This window comes from Mercenaria mercenaria, chromosome 19 (assembly GCF_021730395.1).
Source record: "Mercenaria mercenaria strain notata chromosome 19, MADL_Memer_1, whole genome shotgun sequence".
In the NCBI taxonomy this organism is placed as follows: Eukaryota; Metazoa; Mollusca; class Bivalvia; order Venerida; family Veneridae; genus Mercenaria; species Mercenaria mercenaria.
Window position 1 is genome coordinate 37,285,001 of NC_069379.1, and position 18,066 is coordinate 37,303,066.

Below are 18,066 nucleotides of genomic sequence, written 5' to 3' on the forward strand. Positions count from 1 at the left end.
CTAAACCCTGATGGCCTTTGACCACAGTGTTCATGATTAGGTTTAAAATTGAAGTTATTTATCAATGCATATCTGCCTTGTATAAACAATTAAAACTGTTTTTCATCCAGTTTGGTGAGATAGTGTATAAATCAAATCATTTTATTGGCTATTTTTTTTTCACACGGCATTAAATCCCTAATAGTGTTTATTTTGATACATGTCATTTTAAAATTTTATTTTTAGTAGTTTAATCATTTCAATATTATTATCAAAGAGAATACGATGAAAGCTAGACGATTGCAAACGGATCAAAATGTTTAGTTATATATGTAACCTACTGATAAAGAAATCAAACCATAATCGTTTCATCTACATAGTTATTACATAGTATATGAAAATAAAAACTGTAACTGACCTCATAGTATCTTTTTGAAAATGTAACAATAATTTTTAATGACAAAAGTATTTCATCCGAGAAAAACGAGCAATCATCTATTAGAACAATGTAACAGTATAACACATATCTTACCATATTCACCTTTCTGGGGTCTACCTCTACCATCAAAGCTGGAAAATAAATAAATAAATAAATAAATATTCTCTTTCCTGAGAGACTTGGTATATTTACTAGAGGAATTTATTGATTAATAAAAGTATTTTGTTTTATATGTTTGTCTTACTGCGAAAATATTGATGGAAGAAACCATGAGAACAACTATGGTCATAGAACTCCCCCATCAAAACGAAACCCTTCAGTTGTGTATTTATGTATAAAATTTTAATAAATTGATATGTACACAACATGCATAGATAATGTGAAGCATTAAGGACATAACAAACTTGTAAAGGAAGCACAACAGGGCTTTAGTTAACCCCAAACACACCACATCACAGAGTTATACGAACAAATATAGGCAAACTGTCATAAAACAAGAGCTGTCTCCGTAGGATGACACATGCCCCCGATGGCACTTTGAATGAATAGTTATGGCCGATGTTAGAGTTTAGGACCTTTGACCTACGGACCTGGGTCTTGCGCGCGACACATCGTCTTACTGTGTCACACATTCATGCATAGTTATTTTAAAATCCATGCATGAATGACAAAGATATGGACCGGACATGCCCATCAATGCACTATCATGAAAAATGATCTTTAACGTCTAAGTGTGACCTTGACCTTTGAGCTACGGACCTGGGTCTTGCGTGTGACAGGTCGTCTTATTGTGGTACACATTCATGCCAAGTTATTTGAAAATCCATCCATCGATGACAAAGATATGGACCGGACACGCCCATCAATGCACTATCCTTTAACGTCTAAGTGTGACCTTGACCTTTGAGCTACGACCTGGGTCTTGCGCACTGCACGTCATCTTACTATGGTACACATTCATGCCAAGTTATTTGAAAATCCATCCATCGATGACAAATATATGGACCGGACACGCCCATCAATGCACTATCCTTTAACGTCTAAGTGTGACCTTGACCTTTGAGCTACGGACCTGGGTCTTGCGCACTGCACGTCGTCTTACTGTGGTACACATTCATGCCAAGTTATTTGAAAATCCATCCATCGATGACAAAGATATGGACCGGACACGCCCATCAATGCACTATCCTTTAACGTCTAAGTGTGACCTTGACCTTTGAGCTACGGACCTGGGTCTTGCACACTGCACGTCGTCTTACTGTGGTACACATTCATGCCAAGTTATTTGAAAATCCATCCATCCATGACAAAGATATGGACCGGACACGAAAATTGCGGACAGACCGACAGACTGACAGACCGACAGACAGACAGACAGACGTTCAAAAACTATATGCCTCCCTTCGGGGGCATAAAAACTCATTTAAAGCTAGGACGGGGACGAGTACCCGGTTAATCGGATCCAGTCCGATTACTAGGTGAAACAGGTTTCAATTTTGCAAAACTGCTAAACGCTCTTAAACAATAAATATCACGAATCGTACTTTATCTTTATATATTTCTAATTTCTTTGACCAGCACATTGACCCACAGTACTATATTTCCGCTAAAACATATTATCAATCAACATATTCATTAGTCTTGGATTTGACCGCCGTGAATTATTTAAATTGAAACACACCAAAATATGACTTATAATCCGTAAATACCTAATGTAATCAGCTGCTGAAAGGACCTTGATACGGTCATCAGGAAAAAAAGAGCATTTTCAATATGGCGGCTAATTAACCGGTTCGATTTGACCTCTAGTGCCATTAAAAACACTTTTATCCATTATCTGTTGGGTTTTTTTTTTTTTTTTTTTTTTGGTTTCTTTTTTTTTTCAGTTTATTTTTTTCGTTATTTGGAATTAGATTTCAACTATTGTAATTGTTTTGAGTACACATTTTTCATTCTTTGGCTGATGTTGGTGATAAAATGAAAAAAAATACAAAACAAGAAAATAATATTTAAATTTCTTTTTCAAGGGCCGTGTTATTTTCAGGGTCACGTGATATTTGTAATGTATCGCTAATGAAAGTTATCTCTGCTGCGATTTTATTACTCACTTAATAGTTTTGAGGCAGCTTATCAACCAGTATTGTTGCAGGAGAGAATGATAAACAAACATGTAAAATGTTTTAAATTATATCAACATACCACTCAACAAAAATGCATCCGTTTTGATCCTGTCTGGTATGTCTAAATACTTGATGCACTTTGACCGAAGTCTATGTAAGATATCAGTAAATACAAAACTAAACCAATTTATAAATGCGGAACAACTCCACATAAAAACTAAAATGAATCATTATCCCTAAGTGGGCAAAAATATATTGATGCTATACAATCCGTTATCTTTAACAGTTACACAGGTATGCGGAAAATCCATGTCAGCCGTTAATTTTTTTGCATTATTGCATATGTATTAGAACGAATTTGAAAACAGTTTTTTTGCTTAAGCGATTTCGTCATGATAAATAGCTGATTTGCGATGTTAAGAACTCGCGAAACGCTTATGTGCATGATGCAAATTCATTAATACTTAATAATGTGCAAGAGGCATAATTTTATCGAATATTGGCAAAATTAAAACCGTTACAATTATTATTTAATCTAAAATATTTTGATGTAAAACCTAGAAAAGTGAACCAAAGACACAGATCTATGAATAGCCTCGTTTGGAGGGAGAATCCCCTTAAAACGCAAACAATGGACGTTACTGAAAATACATATAAGGAAGTAAACCAAAAGACTACGATAGCTTAGGAAAACTGTAGACATAGTACTAGAAAACAAATCAATGACTTAAAGAATAATCCTACTTTGCATTTATCCATACACCTGTATGTCACAGGGTAAAGGGAAAGCCAAGAACCTGTATGGTTAAAAACTTAGTGATAAGTCATTTCAATGTAATGTTGATTTTCATGGTAAATACTGAAGAGGTTTTTTTTTCTTGTTTCATATATGATATGTGATATGGTACAAATAACATTATATCTAAATTTCAGATTGAATAGTGCACCTGAATTTACTTTATTAGACTTAAAACATTTTTCGAGGTCATACATTATGCATGTACCTTACAATTTTCTTACACTGAGATTAATTCTTCCCGCAAAAATCAGGTTATAATTTGGGTAGGACTATCTGCAAGAGCGGCTAAATGGAAATTTCAGAAAATCTTTAAACAACATACCTAAAATGATCAAATCAAGACTTACGCAATATATTTGGTCTTAAATGTTATATATAGGCAACAAAATTGGTTTTTATTGTGTCTGATAAAATCAAAATTTTAGGTACTATCTCTATAGTATGGTATCTGAACCGTCAATTACAAAAAAAAAAAAAAAAAAAAAAAAAAAAACACGCACAAACCATTGTTACAGTCAGGCCGAATAAAGGTTACCTCTTTGCCAAATTTTAAACAGACATTTTTCTTTGATGCATGAATATATATAGAACGTACTACGGTTGCGGGACAATTTGACTACGAAACAAGCATTTTTACTTACTGTAATCAAGTTTTATCTTATGTATCGAATTTAGGTCAAAGCCTTTCCAAATTTCGTCTGTTGCTTTTAAGGGAAATTTTGGAGATAAAATATCTTAGCAAGCTGTTCGGCGCCATGTGTGGATCTCGCTGACCATATGTGATTAGGTGAACTTAAATAAAAGAAAAATTCGATTCTTTAAAAAATTCCAAAGCCGCGTAACGGTCACTCCATCAGTATTAATACTATATCATCACCAACCATTACTTATCTTGCATTGGCTAATTTACAATATAACTCCCTGCTTTGTCTTGTTGGAAAAATAAGATAAACCCCTTTCCGAGTATCATATGGTTGCAATTGACCGAAATTTTAATAAAGAGATGTTTGTGGAGACTTGACATTTAAACTTTGACTTTTATACTGTGTAGCACGCGCGTTTAGGTTCTATGAAAAAAAAAGAATCGTTTAGGAAGAAGTGCTAAGGGCTTGATATATTTTGTTCACATACTCGTGTTTTGTTTATTAAACGCTTTAAAAAGATTTGCTTATAAAAGATTCGCAACATACACAATGAAGACAACGATAATACCATTCGTTGCGGCTTGTGCAATAATTCAGCAAGCGTCTGGGCATGGTGGCAGACTTATGGATCCTCCAAGCAGATCAAGCGCTTGGCGCGTTGGCTTTCCCACCCCTCGTAACTATGGCGACAATGACGTTTCCTGTGGTGGATTTTTGGTAAGTTCATAAACTTTTGAGAAAATCTCAAAGACTTTAAGGATCATATGAGCCGCGCCATGAGAAAACCAACATAGTGACTTTGCGACCAGCATGGATCCAGACCAGCCTGCGCATGCTGTTCACTAACGGTTTCTCTAATTACAATAGGCTTTGAAAGCGAACAGCATGGATGCGCAGGCTGGTCTGGATCCATGCTAGTCGCAAAGCCACTATGTTGGTTTCCTCATGGCGCGGTTCAATTATCTTTTTTATAAATGAAAATCTTAAATATACGTCATAATTTCTTGACATTTAGATGTAACCTTTTAAAAAATAATTATGTCAATCGTAACTTAAGTATTCGGCAGTGTAAAAATCTGGTTATGGACGATAAAATATGTTAAGCCGGGACTTTTTTTTTTTAATTTGTATTACGTATAACTCTCTCGGTCACCGATTCATACACTCCCTCATAAACAAACAGGAATTATTTATTTCTAGCAGTTATACGCTAGTATTATCATGTTCGATTTTTTTTTCATTAAAAGACCAACATCCAAAACTGAACGTATATTGTATGACCAAAGAGGTATAAAATACACAGAATGGCAACTAGCTGTAATCTCGCGTGATCTCGTGTCAGAGCGTGAATAAGCGTTATCTTAGTAAAAACAAACATCAGCGAGCATGGAGTTACAATTTGTACCTTTGAAACTAAAACAACATTAGTTTAATGTGAAATAGCCCTAAGGCACAAAGTACAAGTTTCTTAAATACCACCAAAAGAAGCATAGTCATACGGTGATAATTAATTTACAGATGAATAATTGCTTTAGGCATACAGACACTAAAAAGAAAAATGGCGCGAAAAAAAAATGGTAGTGGCATAATGGCGGATACCAATAGTCCTCAGTTTTTTTTGCTCTGTAGAGCTATTTTCCTTATTTTCTTTGCATTTTATTTTGCTAAAATCACATGACAGATCTTTGCTTGCCATGCAGGTAGCATTTTCATAATGAAATAACAAATTACAAAATTGTTCATGGAAAATTATATCATACACCACCAGTATAATTTGGGGTCTCATTTTTTAGCTGATTTTGCAGTTTGTGTGTTTGACTGAAATTATTTTTCTTGCATCAAACATGACCCCCACTTTTCTTTTGATTTTTAGTTAGTACTGACAATATTCTTCAAGAAAATGTAGGTAACAGACATTTAAAATGGGTCCTGATGCGTGCTGCGGTCATTGGAATTAGATCAGTTTTATATAGAATAAAGAACAACAACTATTTAGTGTGTTATAACCTATAAGATGACATTGGTAAAAATTGAAATCTGGCCAAATGATGGTGGAAATGGGCTACTTTGATTAGAATTTGATAGAAAATGACAAATTTATTGCAATTTCGTTGAAAATGAGGTTAAAACCAAAAAATATAACATTTTCGTCGTTTTGAGTGTATTTTTTTCAAAAACTGCATATTTATAGCCTACTGATTGCTATTTTCTGGCCATAAGAGGTATAAGTAAACATATTTTAAATTAACAGTTTAAATGTGTAATTTGCATGCAGATCAGAGCAGAAAATGTCAAAACAGGGCAAAACAATGCTGCATTTAGGGTAACTGCTTCAAAATTATGTCGCGACAGCTATTTTTGACAAAATCTGATGCTTTGTCTTATGGTACTGAAAATGCTGTAAAAACTTGGAAACTGTAGATATCAAGCTAAAACCTTGTATTTTTTTCATGCATTTGGGTTTCTTGTACATTTCAAATGAAACTGACAAAGTGTCAGAGAAAAAAGTTTTTCTTATATTTAGCATACAAAATTGCGCGTGGAGAACGCGTCACTTCCGGTAAATAAGATCTCATTCAGTTTTTTTTTTTTTTTTTTTTTTTTTTTTTTTTTTTTTTTTTCTTTTGTACTTTTTTTTTTGGGGGGGGGATACTTGAAGTTGCATAAATATATAAAGAATTTCTTGAACAAATGTGATTGTTTATATTACCTTCTTTAGAGGCATTGAAAAAAAAATGAAATTAATAAAGAAAAGAGTTCCATCAGTTTTGTTCATTTCTTTTAATACGTTAAATTTAGGTTAAAGTAACACAGAACGAAGTGTAGCTTTTCCTGAAAGTGCAGTCTGCACTAAGACGCATCTCCGAAAATTGGTTCAGTTTAAATGTGTTTAAATATCATGTTCAGCTGGAAAATTAACAGTCCTCGGTAACTGTCACCTGAAAAATGTACTGTCCTAGAGTCGAAACAAATTTTGTCCTAGGCTAGCAACATTGTGGAGATTACTTCAGCATTTTATGTTAATTATAAACAAAGTAATATTAACAGCCATTCTAGCACTTTGCTTATTAAACAAAGAAGATTTAAACTGTATGTTTTGTACAACAAAATTACGTTATTTTGTCACAGCGTCAATCGTCCTCCATTTCACAGCGGCCGGTGAGATAAAAGAAAGACACACAAACAAATCAGGATGCCGTCAAAGATCTAGATAGCAATCCTTGATATCATGTAAGAATTGAAATGATTATATCAAACAGTGACTTTCTCCGGAATAAAATCATTGTCGTTCAGATTCGTACTATCATATCATTCTTGCTGCGCCCTCTTGATACAATTCCTACACGTCTGAAACCCCAAGCAATAATTTTACTCAACGGCAATTCACTGTCTGCAACGTGTTAGAATTTACTCCAGGAATAATATATTCTAACATGACTCGATTTGATTTCCAGTTAAACAAACAAGGAAATCAAGCTCTGTATATTCTGCGATAAAAAACGGTTGACGAGCGGACCGGTAAGAGACGATTATGACGTCAATTATGACGTCAAATTGCCGCATGACTTCCGATACATTACTCCTCGGGTAAATGAAGTCCAGCATAATATTTATTAAAATATGTCAATGAGCATGCCAGAGGCCTTCTTGTGTTTTATCGTCTAATTTACCATGGTTCATCATTCAGATGCTTCAGTATCTGACCACTCGGGCTAACATCCTCGCGGCTCAATTCCTACGCATCTGAATTCTGAACCGTGGTAAATTGGACGATGAACCTCTCGAAAGCCATGATTATTTGTTAAATATTTCCAGTAGGCTATGTGAACGTGCTTAAGAACATGCACTGACCAGATATTTTAGATGACACTAATACTTCATTTCAAAACATAAATAAATATATCATCTAAGGTCTAGACAAAGAATGACGTCCACGAGAGACATTTGGGTGGAGGTAATCGCATAATGATTCTGTTTAATCCGTAAGGATAGCCTGTGAATTATATAGCTGAGATGATGTTGGATCAAATATAAGACTATTATTTAAACCAAATGACTATCATTCATCACCTAAGTTTACATTAGAATACAGATTTTGGCGGTTATATATTGAGAAATAGATAAAAAGAACCTTGTATCCACGGTGATCAGTACTGGACATCGACATTTTGCGTTCATTTACGTATTTTCCATTTGCTTTGCGATTTTGGCATCTTTCGGCCATTACAGAAATTTAATTTCATTTCTTATAACAGCCGAATAATGATGGAATCGTTCGTGGACAAAACGTAATCGAATGAATAATGCCAATTTTCACTATGGGTGCACTCCCTTAAGGCACTTTATTTTATATGCAATGTGGGATGTTTGTGTAAACAATAATTACAATTAGAAAATGAAGTTGCCAACATAAAACTGCATTTTCATAATATCTGGCGTTGAATATAAAACTTCGTGTTATTATCTGATCGATTCTGGTTTTATATATTTTTCATGAAGATTACTTTAAATTTTACCCGTTGAACCTAGCCAATAGAGCATATTATATTTAATTTTAATTATTTGATCGAAGAAAATATTAAGAGAGACATGAACAATTAATTTAAGTTAACTTTATCGATTATACAATTTTTGTTTTCAATTTTCACTTTAAAAAAATGACAAGCAGAAGAAAAATTAAAATAAACATAAATAAGGGAAATGAGAATAAAACTGGTGTAATTTTAACCTATAATTTTGGAAGTTTCGTTTGTAGTTGCTGTGGGAAATAATCATATTGAGGCCTATAATACCTTGATAAGTTTTGAAAAGCAATTTCCGGTATGTATATATATATATCAAACAAAAGTACAGTCTTTTCTGATCACTTATGGTTTGGGTGCCCTTGTTTATCTCAATGGTGTAAAATCGAATATATCTTGATAAGTATAGCATACGCATATATTTAACCGTTACCATGCTAAATTTCTATAATGAACTGGTCCATCTTCCAATTTGGGCAGTACCATTTATCATTTGAAGGGGTGTTTACTAAAAATTTACTGACTGAATAGCGAACAGTGCAGACCATGATCAGACTGCACGGATGTGCAGGCTGATCTTGGTCTGCACTGGTCGCAAAGGCAGAATCACTTGCCGCCAGCAAGCTAAGGGTTAACTTCGTGGAATACATGTTTATCGGCTTGGTAATTTAAATGAAATTACCATTAATTGGCCTGGTTCCGATAAGAAAAGACGTCCTGTTACTGTATAAATGTTTTGAACGGGAGATATATTTGCACATCATAGAAGGTCGTAATCTTGCAAACTACAGGGCGGCCCATAATGCTTGATACCATTCCACATGTCTTTGTGGTCTATTAACTCTTTTAAATATATGATGTAATAAGATAGGGTTATTGTGCACATTTTAAAGTTTAACTTTATGTATAGCATGTACATGTATATATAAGTGTGGTTTTACAGAATAAGCTTAAAATGACACCAATTTTTACTACAAATACTCATCTCCTTTCGGATTCACCTGTTTATGTGGTTATGCTTCGCATTTCTCATTGAAAGCAAATTTTCAATCCAATTGCAGGTGTTCATTTCTAGATTCTAGGTTTCCCTATACAAAAAAGTCTGTGGTGGACTCCAGTCAAGAAAGTGAACGCTGAAATTAATAAAAGAAAGACGTCTTTTGAAGCAATTTCTATTAAAAGTTTCAAAACATGAAACTTTAAACTGTGTGTAATAGCCCTTCTTGATTACATGTAAACAAAAGTAAAAGCGTTTTTTTTTCTTTTGGGAATGCAAACATGTGAATGTTATTTTATATTACGGATCACCATTTATAAGTGAGGAACAACTAACTAGCGGTCTTCTTACTCGTGAAATTCACGCGCTTACTCGTAAAATTCACGCGTATTTCAGCAATTCATAGATAAGTTTTGTTTGTTTATAGCTATGTTTCATCTTTTTTACAGATTTTGGCGGCCTTTTAGATTCGCCTTAAATCGGGTTCATTTCATTTACACAAATATATTATACACTTTCTGAGCTGCCTGCGAATAATTAAAAGCAACTTTATGCAGTATTCAAAACTAAACGATATGACTTATTTTTATCATTGCAGACTCTGGTAACTAATGGCGGAAAATGTGGAGTGTGTGGCGACCCCTGGGATGGAAAACGAGATAACGAGGCTGGCGGGAAGTACGCAACCGGAACCATAGTCAGAAAATATCAAGTAAGTGACTGCAGGTTGCTTACAACTTTTCTGGTAATAAAAGTATTCTACATGGAATCTACATGTGCATAAAACAGTATGAGTTAGAATTTAATCTGCATTAAACTTTATTTATATCATTTACGAAGAAAACATGATTGTTTTAATCTTTCTTTGCAACTTGTGCACGAACTAGTGTCGAAACAGTAACATTCATGTCGTTTGCGTTGCATTCTTTGTACCTCGGTGTGTTTTTAATTGCCAGGACTTACATTATTTTAACTTTTCGTTCGTGATTTGACATTGTTATACATAGATGTTATAGCATTTAATGGATTTTCTCTTAAACCATAGTGCAATGATTTCTACCATAAGACATGACATTCCAAACAACAAAATCGAAAACCTATTGAAAATCGACAAAAGCACAGTAAAATTCTCCTTGTTATTTAAACAATGGTTTATCAGACCATTTAGAACAAATACCTGATAGGCTGTACTCATGCGGTTCCTGAATCCAGCTTGGGCTTCAACGTAGATGTAATAGTTTCAGCCAAGCTATCAAGTCTCCTGTTTACAGTACAACTAAAAGTTTCTCTGAAGTACATAATAACACCGCAATATTTGGCTAGCTCATAACACCTTTTATTCAGTTCTAAAAGACTCCCATACTGATAAAAAAAAACAATTATTTCTGATCTTTTTGTTTAAGATTGGACAAACCATCAGTATAAAAGTCGACCTCACCGGGAATCACTTGGGTTGGATGGAATTCAGAATTTGTCCAAATAATGATGTCAATAAATCTGTCACGCACGATTGTCTCAACAGTCACGTGCTACAGAGAGCGGATGGAACTGGTGCAAGGTAGAAATATGATTGTGTTTATTTTATTGTGAATTAGGTACCTTTTTATTAAAGATGTATTAGACCAAAAATTCATATCTTAGAATATGAACAAGTATAAACATAAACTTGAAATAATGAGCAGGCAACTAGGTAGAACCAACGACCTTCCGTAAGCCAGCTAGATGGCTCATTCGCATAAAGAATTCAACATCTCTAGTGAGGCCCGAATCCACATTGGTTTGAAGTCAGCGACCTTAACCACTCGGCCACGGAGACTAAAATAAACTTTTCTTTTGAATAAACTGAGACTTTACAGTCTTTAGGTACATCTATGTTCTACCAAATCTACCTGTTTTTCGAAAATATGGCACAAAGACTACATAAAAAAATAGATTTTATTGAGCAATAATTTAACTCGAATCTGTCAACTGTCTTGCTACGTGACTTTGTACATTCAAACAAAACTGCTGATTTTGTCGGTAGATTTCTTTTTTAAAAATTAAGTACACCGAAATATCTAACAAATAAAATGCAGATGAAAACCTTCGCTAAATACCCCCACTGTTTTGACTTTAGAACCCAAGTTAACAACAGAAATATGGGTACATTGAGTATGGCCTACACGTTACCCGATGGAATGACATGCTCGCAGTGTGTTCTACAATGGAAATTTCAAACAGGTATCTAATATATTGTCTAGATAATAGTTTAACAATAGACGTTCGTGTAAATTGAGCATGGCTCAAACGTAACCGATGGAATGTCATGCTTGCAGTGTGTTATACAATGGAAATTCCATACAGGTATCTAATACATTGTCTAGATGATTGTTTAACAAGAGACGTTCGTGTAAATTAAGCATGTTTTACATGTTACCCGATGGAATGACATGCTTGCAGACATTCTAAATATAATGTCGGAACCTGGAAATATAAATTATTTACCAACCATATGAGGACAGATGAAGTGCGATCACATGGAAAATGTTGTCTTAGTCATATTATGGAATGACAGACATTTACTCTGTCGTATAGTGGAAGTTTCATGCTGGTCAGTATGTTAAATTTGTCATACTGACCAACATATTTCCATGGAGGGTCGGTAACAACCTAGTAATGAATTTCATCTACCGCTAATTTTCAGCCTGACCCGACTTAAAAATTTACTTTGTTTTTAAAAAGTACAGGGGGTCACCACTTGACCAGATTTTGATCCGTGGAATGCAAGGTCACCTCTTGACCAATATTTTTATCAATATAATGCTATATCATCTTTAAAAAAACACTTCTATATCGTCTAGTGAATTACATGCTCATTTTCTTCATGTATAGATATCTAATATTAGATAGTTTAGCTGATTAGAAAAACGAAAATTGATTCAATTGATTGTCAAACATGAAATTTATTTTGCCTGAATAGTTATATACGCTTTAGCTTAAAAAGTAACATTTTATGGGAGAAAATATGCAAATATGAAATTAATTTATTCCAAACTTTTTCTTTAATGTTTTCTGTTATACAGATGACACTTGGGGAGTTGATAAGGATACTGGGAAGGCATGTATCGGTTGTGGTTACCAGGAGGAGTTTTACGGCTGTGCGGATGTAGCTATAGGTGCTGGTGGAACAGAACCGCAGCATACCTTCACACCAAAGGGTCCAAGAGTTCAGTTAACCCAGGTAGCGATTCAAACATCCAATGTAATGAAATACATCGTATGGCTCTTCTGTCACTTATCTGTCCATTACCCCTTACCCTGCTAGATTTCTGTAATGAACTTGTCCATCTTTAAATTTGGACAGTGCCATTAACTGTTAAAAAGGATGCAAACTAAAAAGATACTGGCTAAAAAGCGAACATTGCAGATCATGATCAGACTGCACGGCAAAGACAGAATCATATAGCGCTTCAGTTATAAATCCATTCTTAAAGAGATTTTTTTTTCTTCTTGCTTTTATTAACTTAAAAGACCATCTTTTTGAATCACAAGTACCTCCGATAAATTTGAAAACATCTTTATCAGGAATAAACTGGCGCAAGCGTTACCTCCAATAATTATTAAAGCATCTTTATCATAAAATTCAGTTCCAGAAATTAAGTAACCAAGGTGTTACCTCAGATAAGTTTGAAAAGATCTTTGTCACAACAATTCGTTTCAGAATTCGGCTGGCACAGGAAAGAAACTGCCATGCAAAGGTATACACAACTGGGCTAATGATCCTGATATGGACAGGTGGTGTACGGACAACTGTGCTATCGGAAACTGCCCATCATACGGTTGCGATTGTTCCAATGGTACCGGAGTTGTTACAGAGAAGACAACCACAACGACACTTCGACCTACGACAACGACACGTATGACGACTCCAACGACTGCATCCACCACTACGACGACAACTACACAGAAACCAACGAGTTCCAGCACAACTACTACAGCAAAGGTAAATTACGAAACTATAAATGTAAAACATTTAGAGCGAACAATTAGTTAGAGCTGAGAGTGGAGTTCGAACAAGTCGGCAGCACATGACATGGGCCTACTTTGAATACCTCCTACTGTATCTATAGTTTCACTAACGTGGCATCGAGCTGCCTGTAGTTAACAGATGAAATGTAATTTCAACTATTGTTTAGGTATCCGGTGGGCATGCTTCCTCTATTTTCAAAATGGCGGGGGAAAATTAGAAAATGTTGACATGGCTGTGAAATTACAGCGTTTTCAGTGTTAAACTTGAATTTTTGTTCTTCATAGCTGTAACACACGAACGGCAAAAAAGTATGTCTGGATAATAATGTGACCTGTTCAATTGTCTGAAGAATTAAACAAGAATGTGTAACCGAGGTTTCTATGGGCGCCGCTGTATTTATATTAAACGATTCTTTCGCCGGTTGAAGTTGGACATTGAAATATCTGGCTCGGGGATAAATGTTTTGGCAATATCGGGGCTTTGCCGAGATGTGTCCCAAGGAGAGCGTTTCGTCTTAAAATTGACCTTCTAATTTTTAACATGATACAATTGGAAAATAGCATCTCCGAAATATTAAGGTTATGATAAATCCTGTAGCAGTGGTGTCTTTGGTTTATTTTCAAATGTGCTGTCAGGGGATTATGACCGTGAGAGCAGACGAAGATCTAGTATGACAGCCTGTATCATACAAGTTACCTTGTACGAAACAATATAAATAAGAACATAATTGATTTATTAATTATAATTATTTGTTTTGTAACAGACACCACAGTCAACCGTAGAGATGATAAAGGAATGTAAGGCCACAAATCTCTGGACTGGAAACGAATTCCTTGACAGGTTTAAATAGTATATTTTATTAATACATTATATTAGCTTTAGGCACGTCGAATATCAAAAAAAACTATATACTAGTATCACAGATACATGAAAGAACTGGTTGTATTTTTGTTTGTTTTATATTTTTTCCTACATTGTCTTCTAGTAATTTCTTTATTTAATTTAATGTAGATCAGATAGTCTTCGGTATTGCTGAAATACAAAGTTGATCTAAGAATTGTATATCTGACAACATCTCTGTCATATTTTCTGTTGTTTGTTTCTGTACTTGTTTTATTAATCAATCATTCAGCGTAAAAATAATTACGTTTCCAGATGGTGCGCGGACTCCTGCTCACGTGGTAATTGTCCTTCGGAGTCGTGCAAATGTACGATGGTACAAAAAGGTGTCACCCAGTCCACAACAACTACACTTCAGCCTAAAACAACAGAAGATAAACACAGAAAAGTCTGTCATGCCATCAGTCTTTGGAAAGGAATTCAAGTTTTTGATATGTGGTATGTTCCTCCAGTCTGCTTAATTTCTTAAATGGACTGGTCTATCGTTCAATTTTTGCAGTACCATTTGTTGTTTGAAGAGGTATTTACTGAAAATTTACCGACAGAATAGCGAACAGTGAAGACCATGATCAGACTGCACGGATGGGCAGTCTGATTTTCGTCTGCACTGGTCGCACAGGCAGAATAACTTTCCACCAGCAGTCTAAACGTAAATAACTTTACGATATTACTTGCATGTAGTAATATGATTTGATTCATACTTGGATACTTGTCAAACAGGTTTCCTTAGTACAGTAAAACCCCTTGCTCAGAGAAAAGCTGCTGTTATAACAAAATTTGTGAGATCCTTTCGAAGTATAGACTGCAACCAAGAAACAAAATAGCAGTCTCGTTTTGCTTTGGCTCTGCTTATGAAAGATAATGAAAAGTGCAACACCCCTGGTGCTCCAGCTTAAAAAGAATTCTATTATAAAACAATTAAATGTTCTGTATGATCCCAAAGGACCAGAAAAAAGAAAACAGCGAGTCCGAGACCCACCCGAAGAGGGCATTATTTTCTCTTCATCTGAAGTCATGAATAGCATTAACCTACTTAATATTGACAGACCACCTGTCAACAATGACAACTTCCATTCCTCAATACTCTTTGAACTGTTATGATGCAGGTTTAACATATAGATACTTTGATCTGTTAAGACAATTTGCAAAAGGTCAGACGATCTTATGTTCAAATGTGTTGCCCGAAAAGAAATTGTAAACGTTAAAAGATATTTTCCTTTATTGGTATAAAATGAAAATATTTTATTAAATAAGGAATAGCTTAAAGGCCTTTGACCATAGACTGACTTATTGTCCCAATGGTGACAAACAGATTTCAGTTGTGAAAGTTGCCAATACTCAGTTGACCGTTTCTAAAATGAGCGTCTAAAGTTGACGTAGTGTCATTGTAGGCTTTACTTAGGGTGTAGATTTACCAGATTGTTTTCTTCACTGTTAACTCCTAATTTAAAAAAAAACTGCAGTAAACTATGTGCTTCTCTTTTTAAAGGTGTACTGAGGAATGCAATAAGGGTAACTGTCCAGATGATACGTGTCAATGCACAGACAACTCAGTACAGCCCAACACTGCAACAACAACAACAACAACGACAACATCCACGTCATTAGGCAAGTGTGTGTCAAATGGAATAGTGGGCGGAGAATACTGGAATGGGTGGTGCCAGAAAAACTGTGACACGGGGCATTGTGATACCGGCTACTGCTTCTGTAATGTGTAAATAAAACTGAAACGAATGCTGGATAACCTGTCTAATCCGTTTTATGATAATAAAACGTCATAGGTATCCGATAGATACCAAACTGTTTTTGTTTGTTTAAAACATTTTGATTGAAATGAATACCAGTGTATCGATGAACATGATGTGTTTATCACAAATCTGTCAATTATTATCGGTTTTATATAAATCGAAATGCAAAGAATGATATCAACTGAACTATTAAGAGTTTGTTGCAAAGAAATAACAACATGTTAATTTTAGTAAATGATATAGACTATTAAATGACATTAAACAGATTTTTCATGAAATTTAAAAAGTAGACTCCGTAATATATATACTTTAATATTGATACTTTAAAGTTCGAGTCTTCCAAAAAATGCAAAATGTAAAGATTTCAATAAAATGTAATGAAGCTGATTATAACCAAAATGTGTAATCTTTGAATAAAAAAGTTTTTTATTTAAAGTCTTGTGTTTGTTTCTTATTATGATAGTAATTCATTAAGCAGCCAAATATTTATTATCCTCATGTACTCAAAACGTAAGATAATGTCAACATTATTAGATCAGTATGAAAAGTTACATATCTGCTTGCATATACTCATAAAGCCTAAAAAATCCTTGTTTCCGCTAACATGCTCAAAAAAAAATTAGGGTAGGAAAGTCGGAAATATTTTTTTTAGATTTTTTTTATTAAGTGAAACTTTTAAGAAATTATTTTTGTGTCAAAAAATGAATACAAATAAGAGGGATGTTCCTTTAGAGCATCAGTAAGTTGATTTCTACCATCACTGACCACGTTTAAAGCAAAAAAAAGTGAAGTTTTACAATTTTTTGATAAAAAGTTGAAAAAAATATCGTCCAAGACCATAAAAACATTTAGGGTCGGGCCAATTTTTTTTGTACTCCTTAGGAATAGGACAACAATGAAACCTTAGTAAACCAAGACTAGGATTGTAATTATAGTTGAAGCTTGATTTCCGCGCAGTCTGGTCAGGATCCATGCTGTTCGCTAACAGTTTCTCCAATTCCAATAGGCTTTAAAAGCGAACAGCATGGAGCCTGACCAGACTGCGCGGATGCGCAGGCTGGTCTGGATCCATGCTGGTCGCAAACCCACTATGTTGGTTTTCTCATGGCACGGCTCATATATCAATATTCTTGCTAAATATACTGAGCGAAAGGTAGCTTTAAAACTGTAAACAGTGCCTTTTGTCTGTCATTTCACTCAGCGTTGCACAATCAGCAGAAGGAAAAAGTTAGACACACTCGTCCAATCAGGCAAAGTGTCACATAAATCTTTCATTTTGATAAATTGTCTATAATGTGCTATCATGTAGTCTGATTTGCAAACTTAAGTCATGTGTCACGGGTCGATCCGGGTAACGAATTCGTTCTTAGTACGGCATTTGCCAAACAAACTATATTTCTACCCTTAACTTTCGGACACATGCCTCTATCAAATGTCTCGAAATATCAATAATAAAAATAAACAATGTGTATGAATAAATTAAATATTTTTATTGGTATGCTAGCTCAATAGTAAAATTACCCCAAACATATTGCCTCCTTGATATCACCCTAGCATAACCAAGCTAAAAAAGCATTACTGAAAATTTACTATTGACCCGGTTTACTATCCTTTCGTTAAATTTCACTTTCACTTACGCGCCTTAAACTGTCTTTGTCTTCATTTACTTGATGATAACTGTCTGTTTGAAATAGTCAACGTGTATAGTAGTCGCAACTTGACCGCGATGGTTGACCTTAGGCTATTTATTCATATCGATTATTTCATTGTAGAAATCAAGGGTGCTTAGAGTAGCCGTGTATATTTATATGGAATTAGTTTGTATACAGTGCAGTATCAAAGTATATTTATTTACATTTTATCAGTTAAAACTTTCCAATACACTAATTTATATTTACGCAAATTTGT

General features: G+C 34.6%; 1 protein-coding gene across 1 annotated transcript; it reads left to right on the top strand.

The window, feature by feature from the left end:
- The first annotated feature begins 4,270 nt into the window (after positions 1 to 4,270).
- LOC123542601 (integumentary mucin C.1-like) lies at positions 4,271 to 16,776 on the top strand. Its single transcript, XM_053531524.1, has 9 exons — positions 4,271 to 4,698; positions 10,100 to 10,213; positions 10,905 to 11,059; positions 11,618 to 11,721; positions 12,564 to 12,721; positions 13,202 to 13,483; positions 14,274 to 14,350; positions 14,666 to 14,848; positions 15,900 to 16,776. Exons 1-9 carry the CDS (start codon positions 4,531 to 4,533, stop codon positions 16,126 to 16,128), a joined length of 1,470 nt encoding a protein of 489 aa, XP_053387499.1. The 5' UTR covers positions 4,271 to 4,530; the 3' UTR covers positions 16,129 to 16,776.
- The last annotated feature ends 1,290 nt before the right edge of the window (positions 16,777 to 18,066 follow it).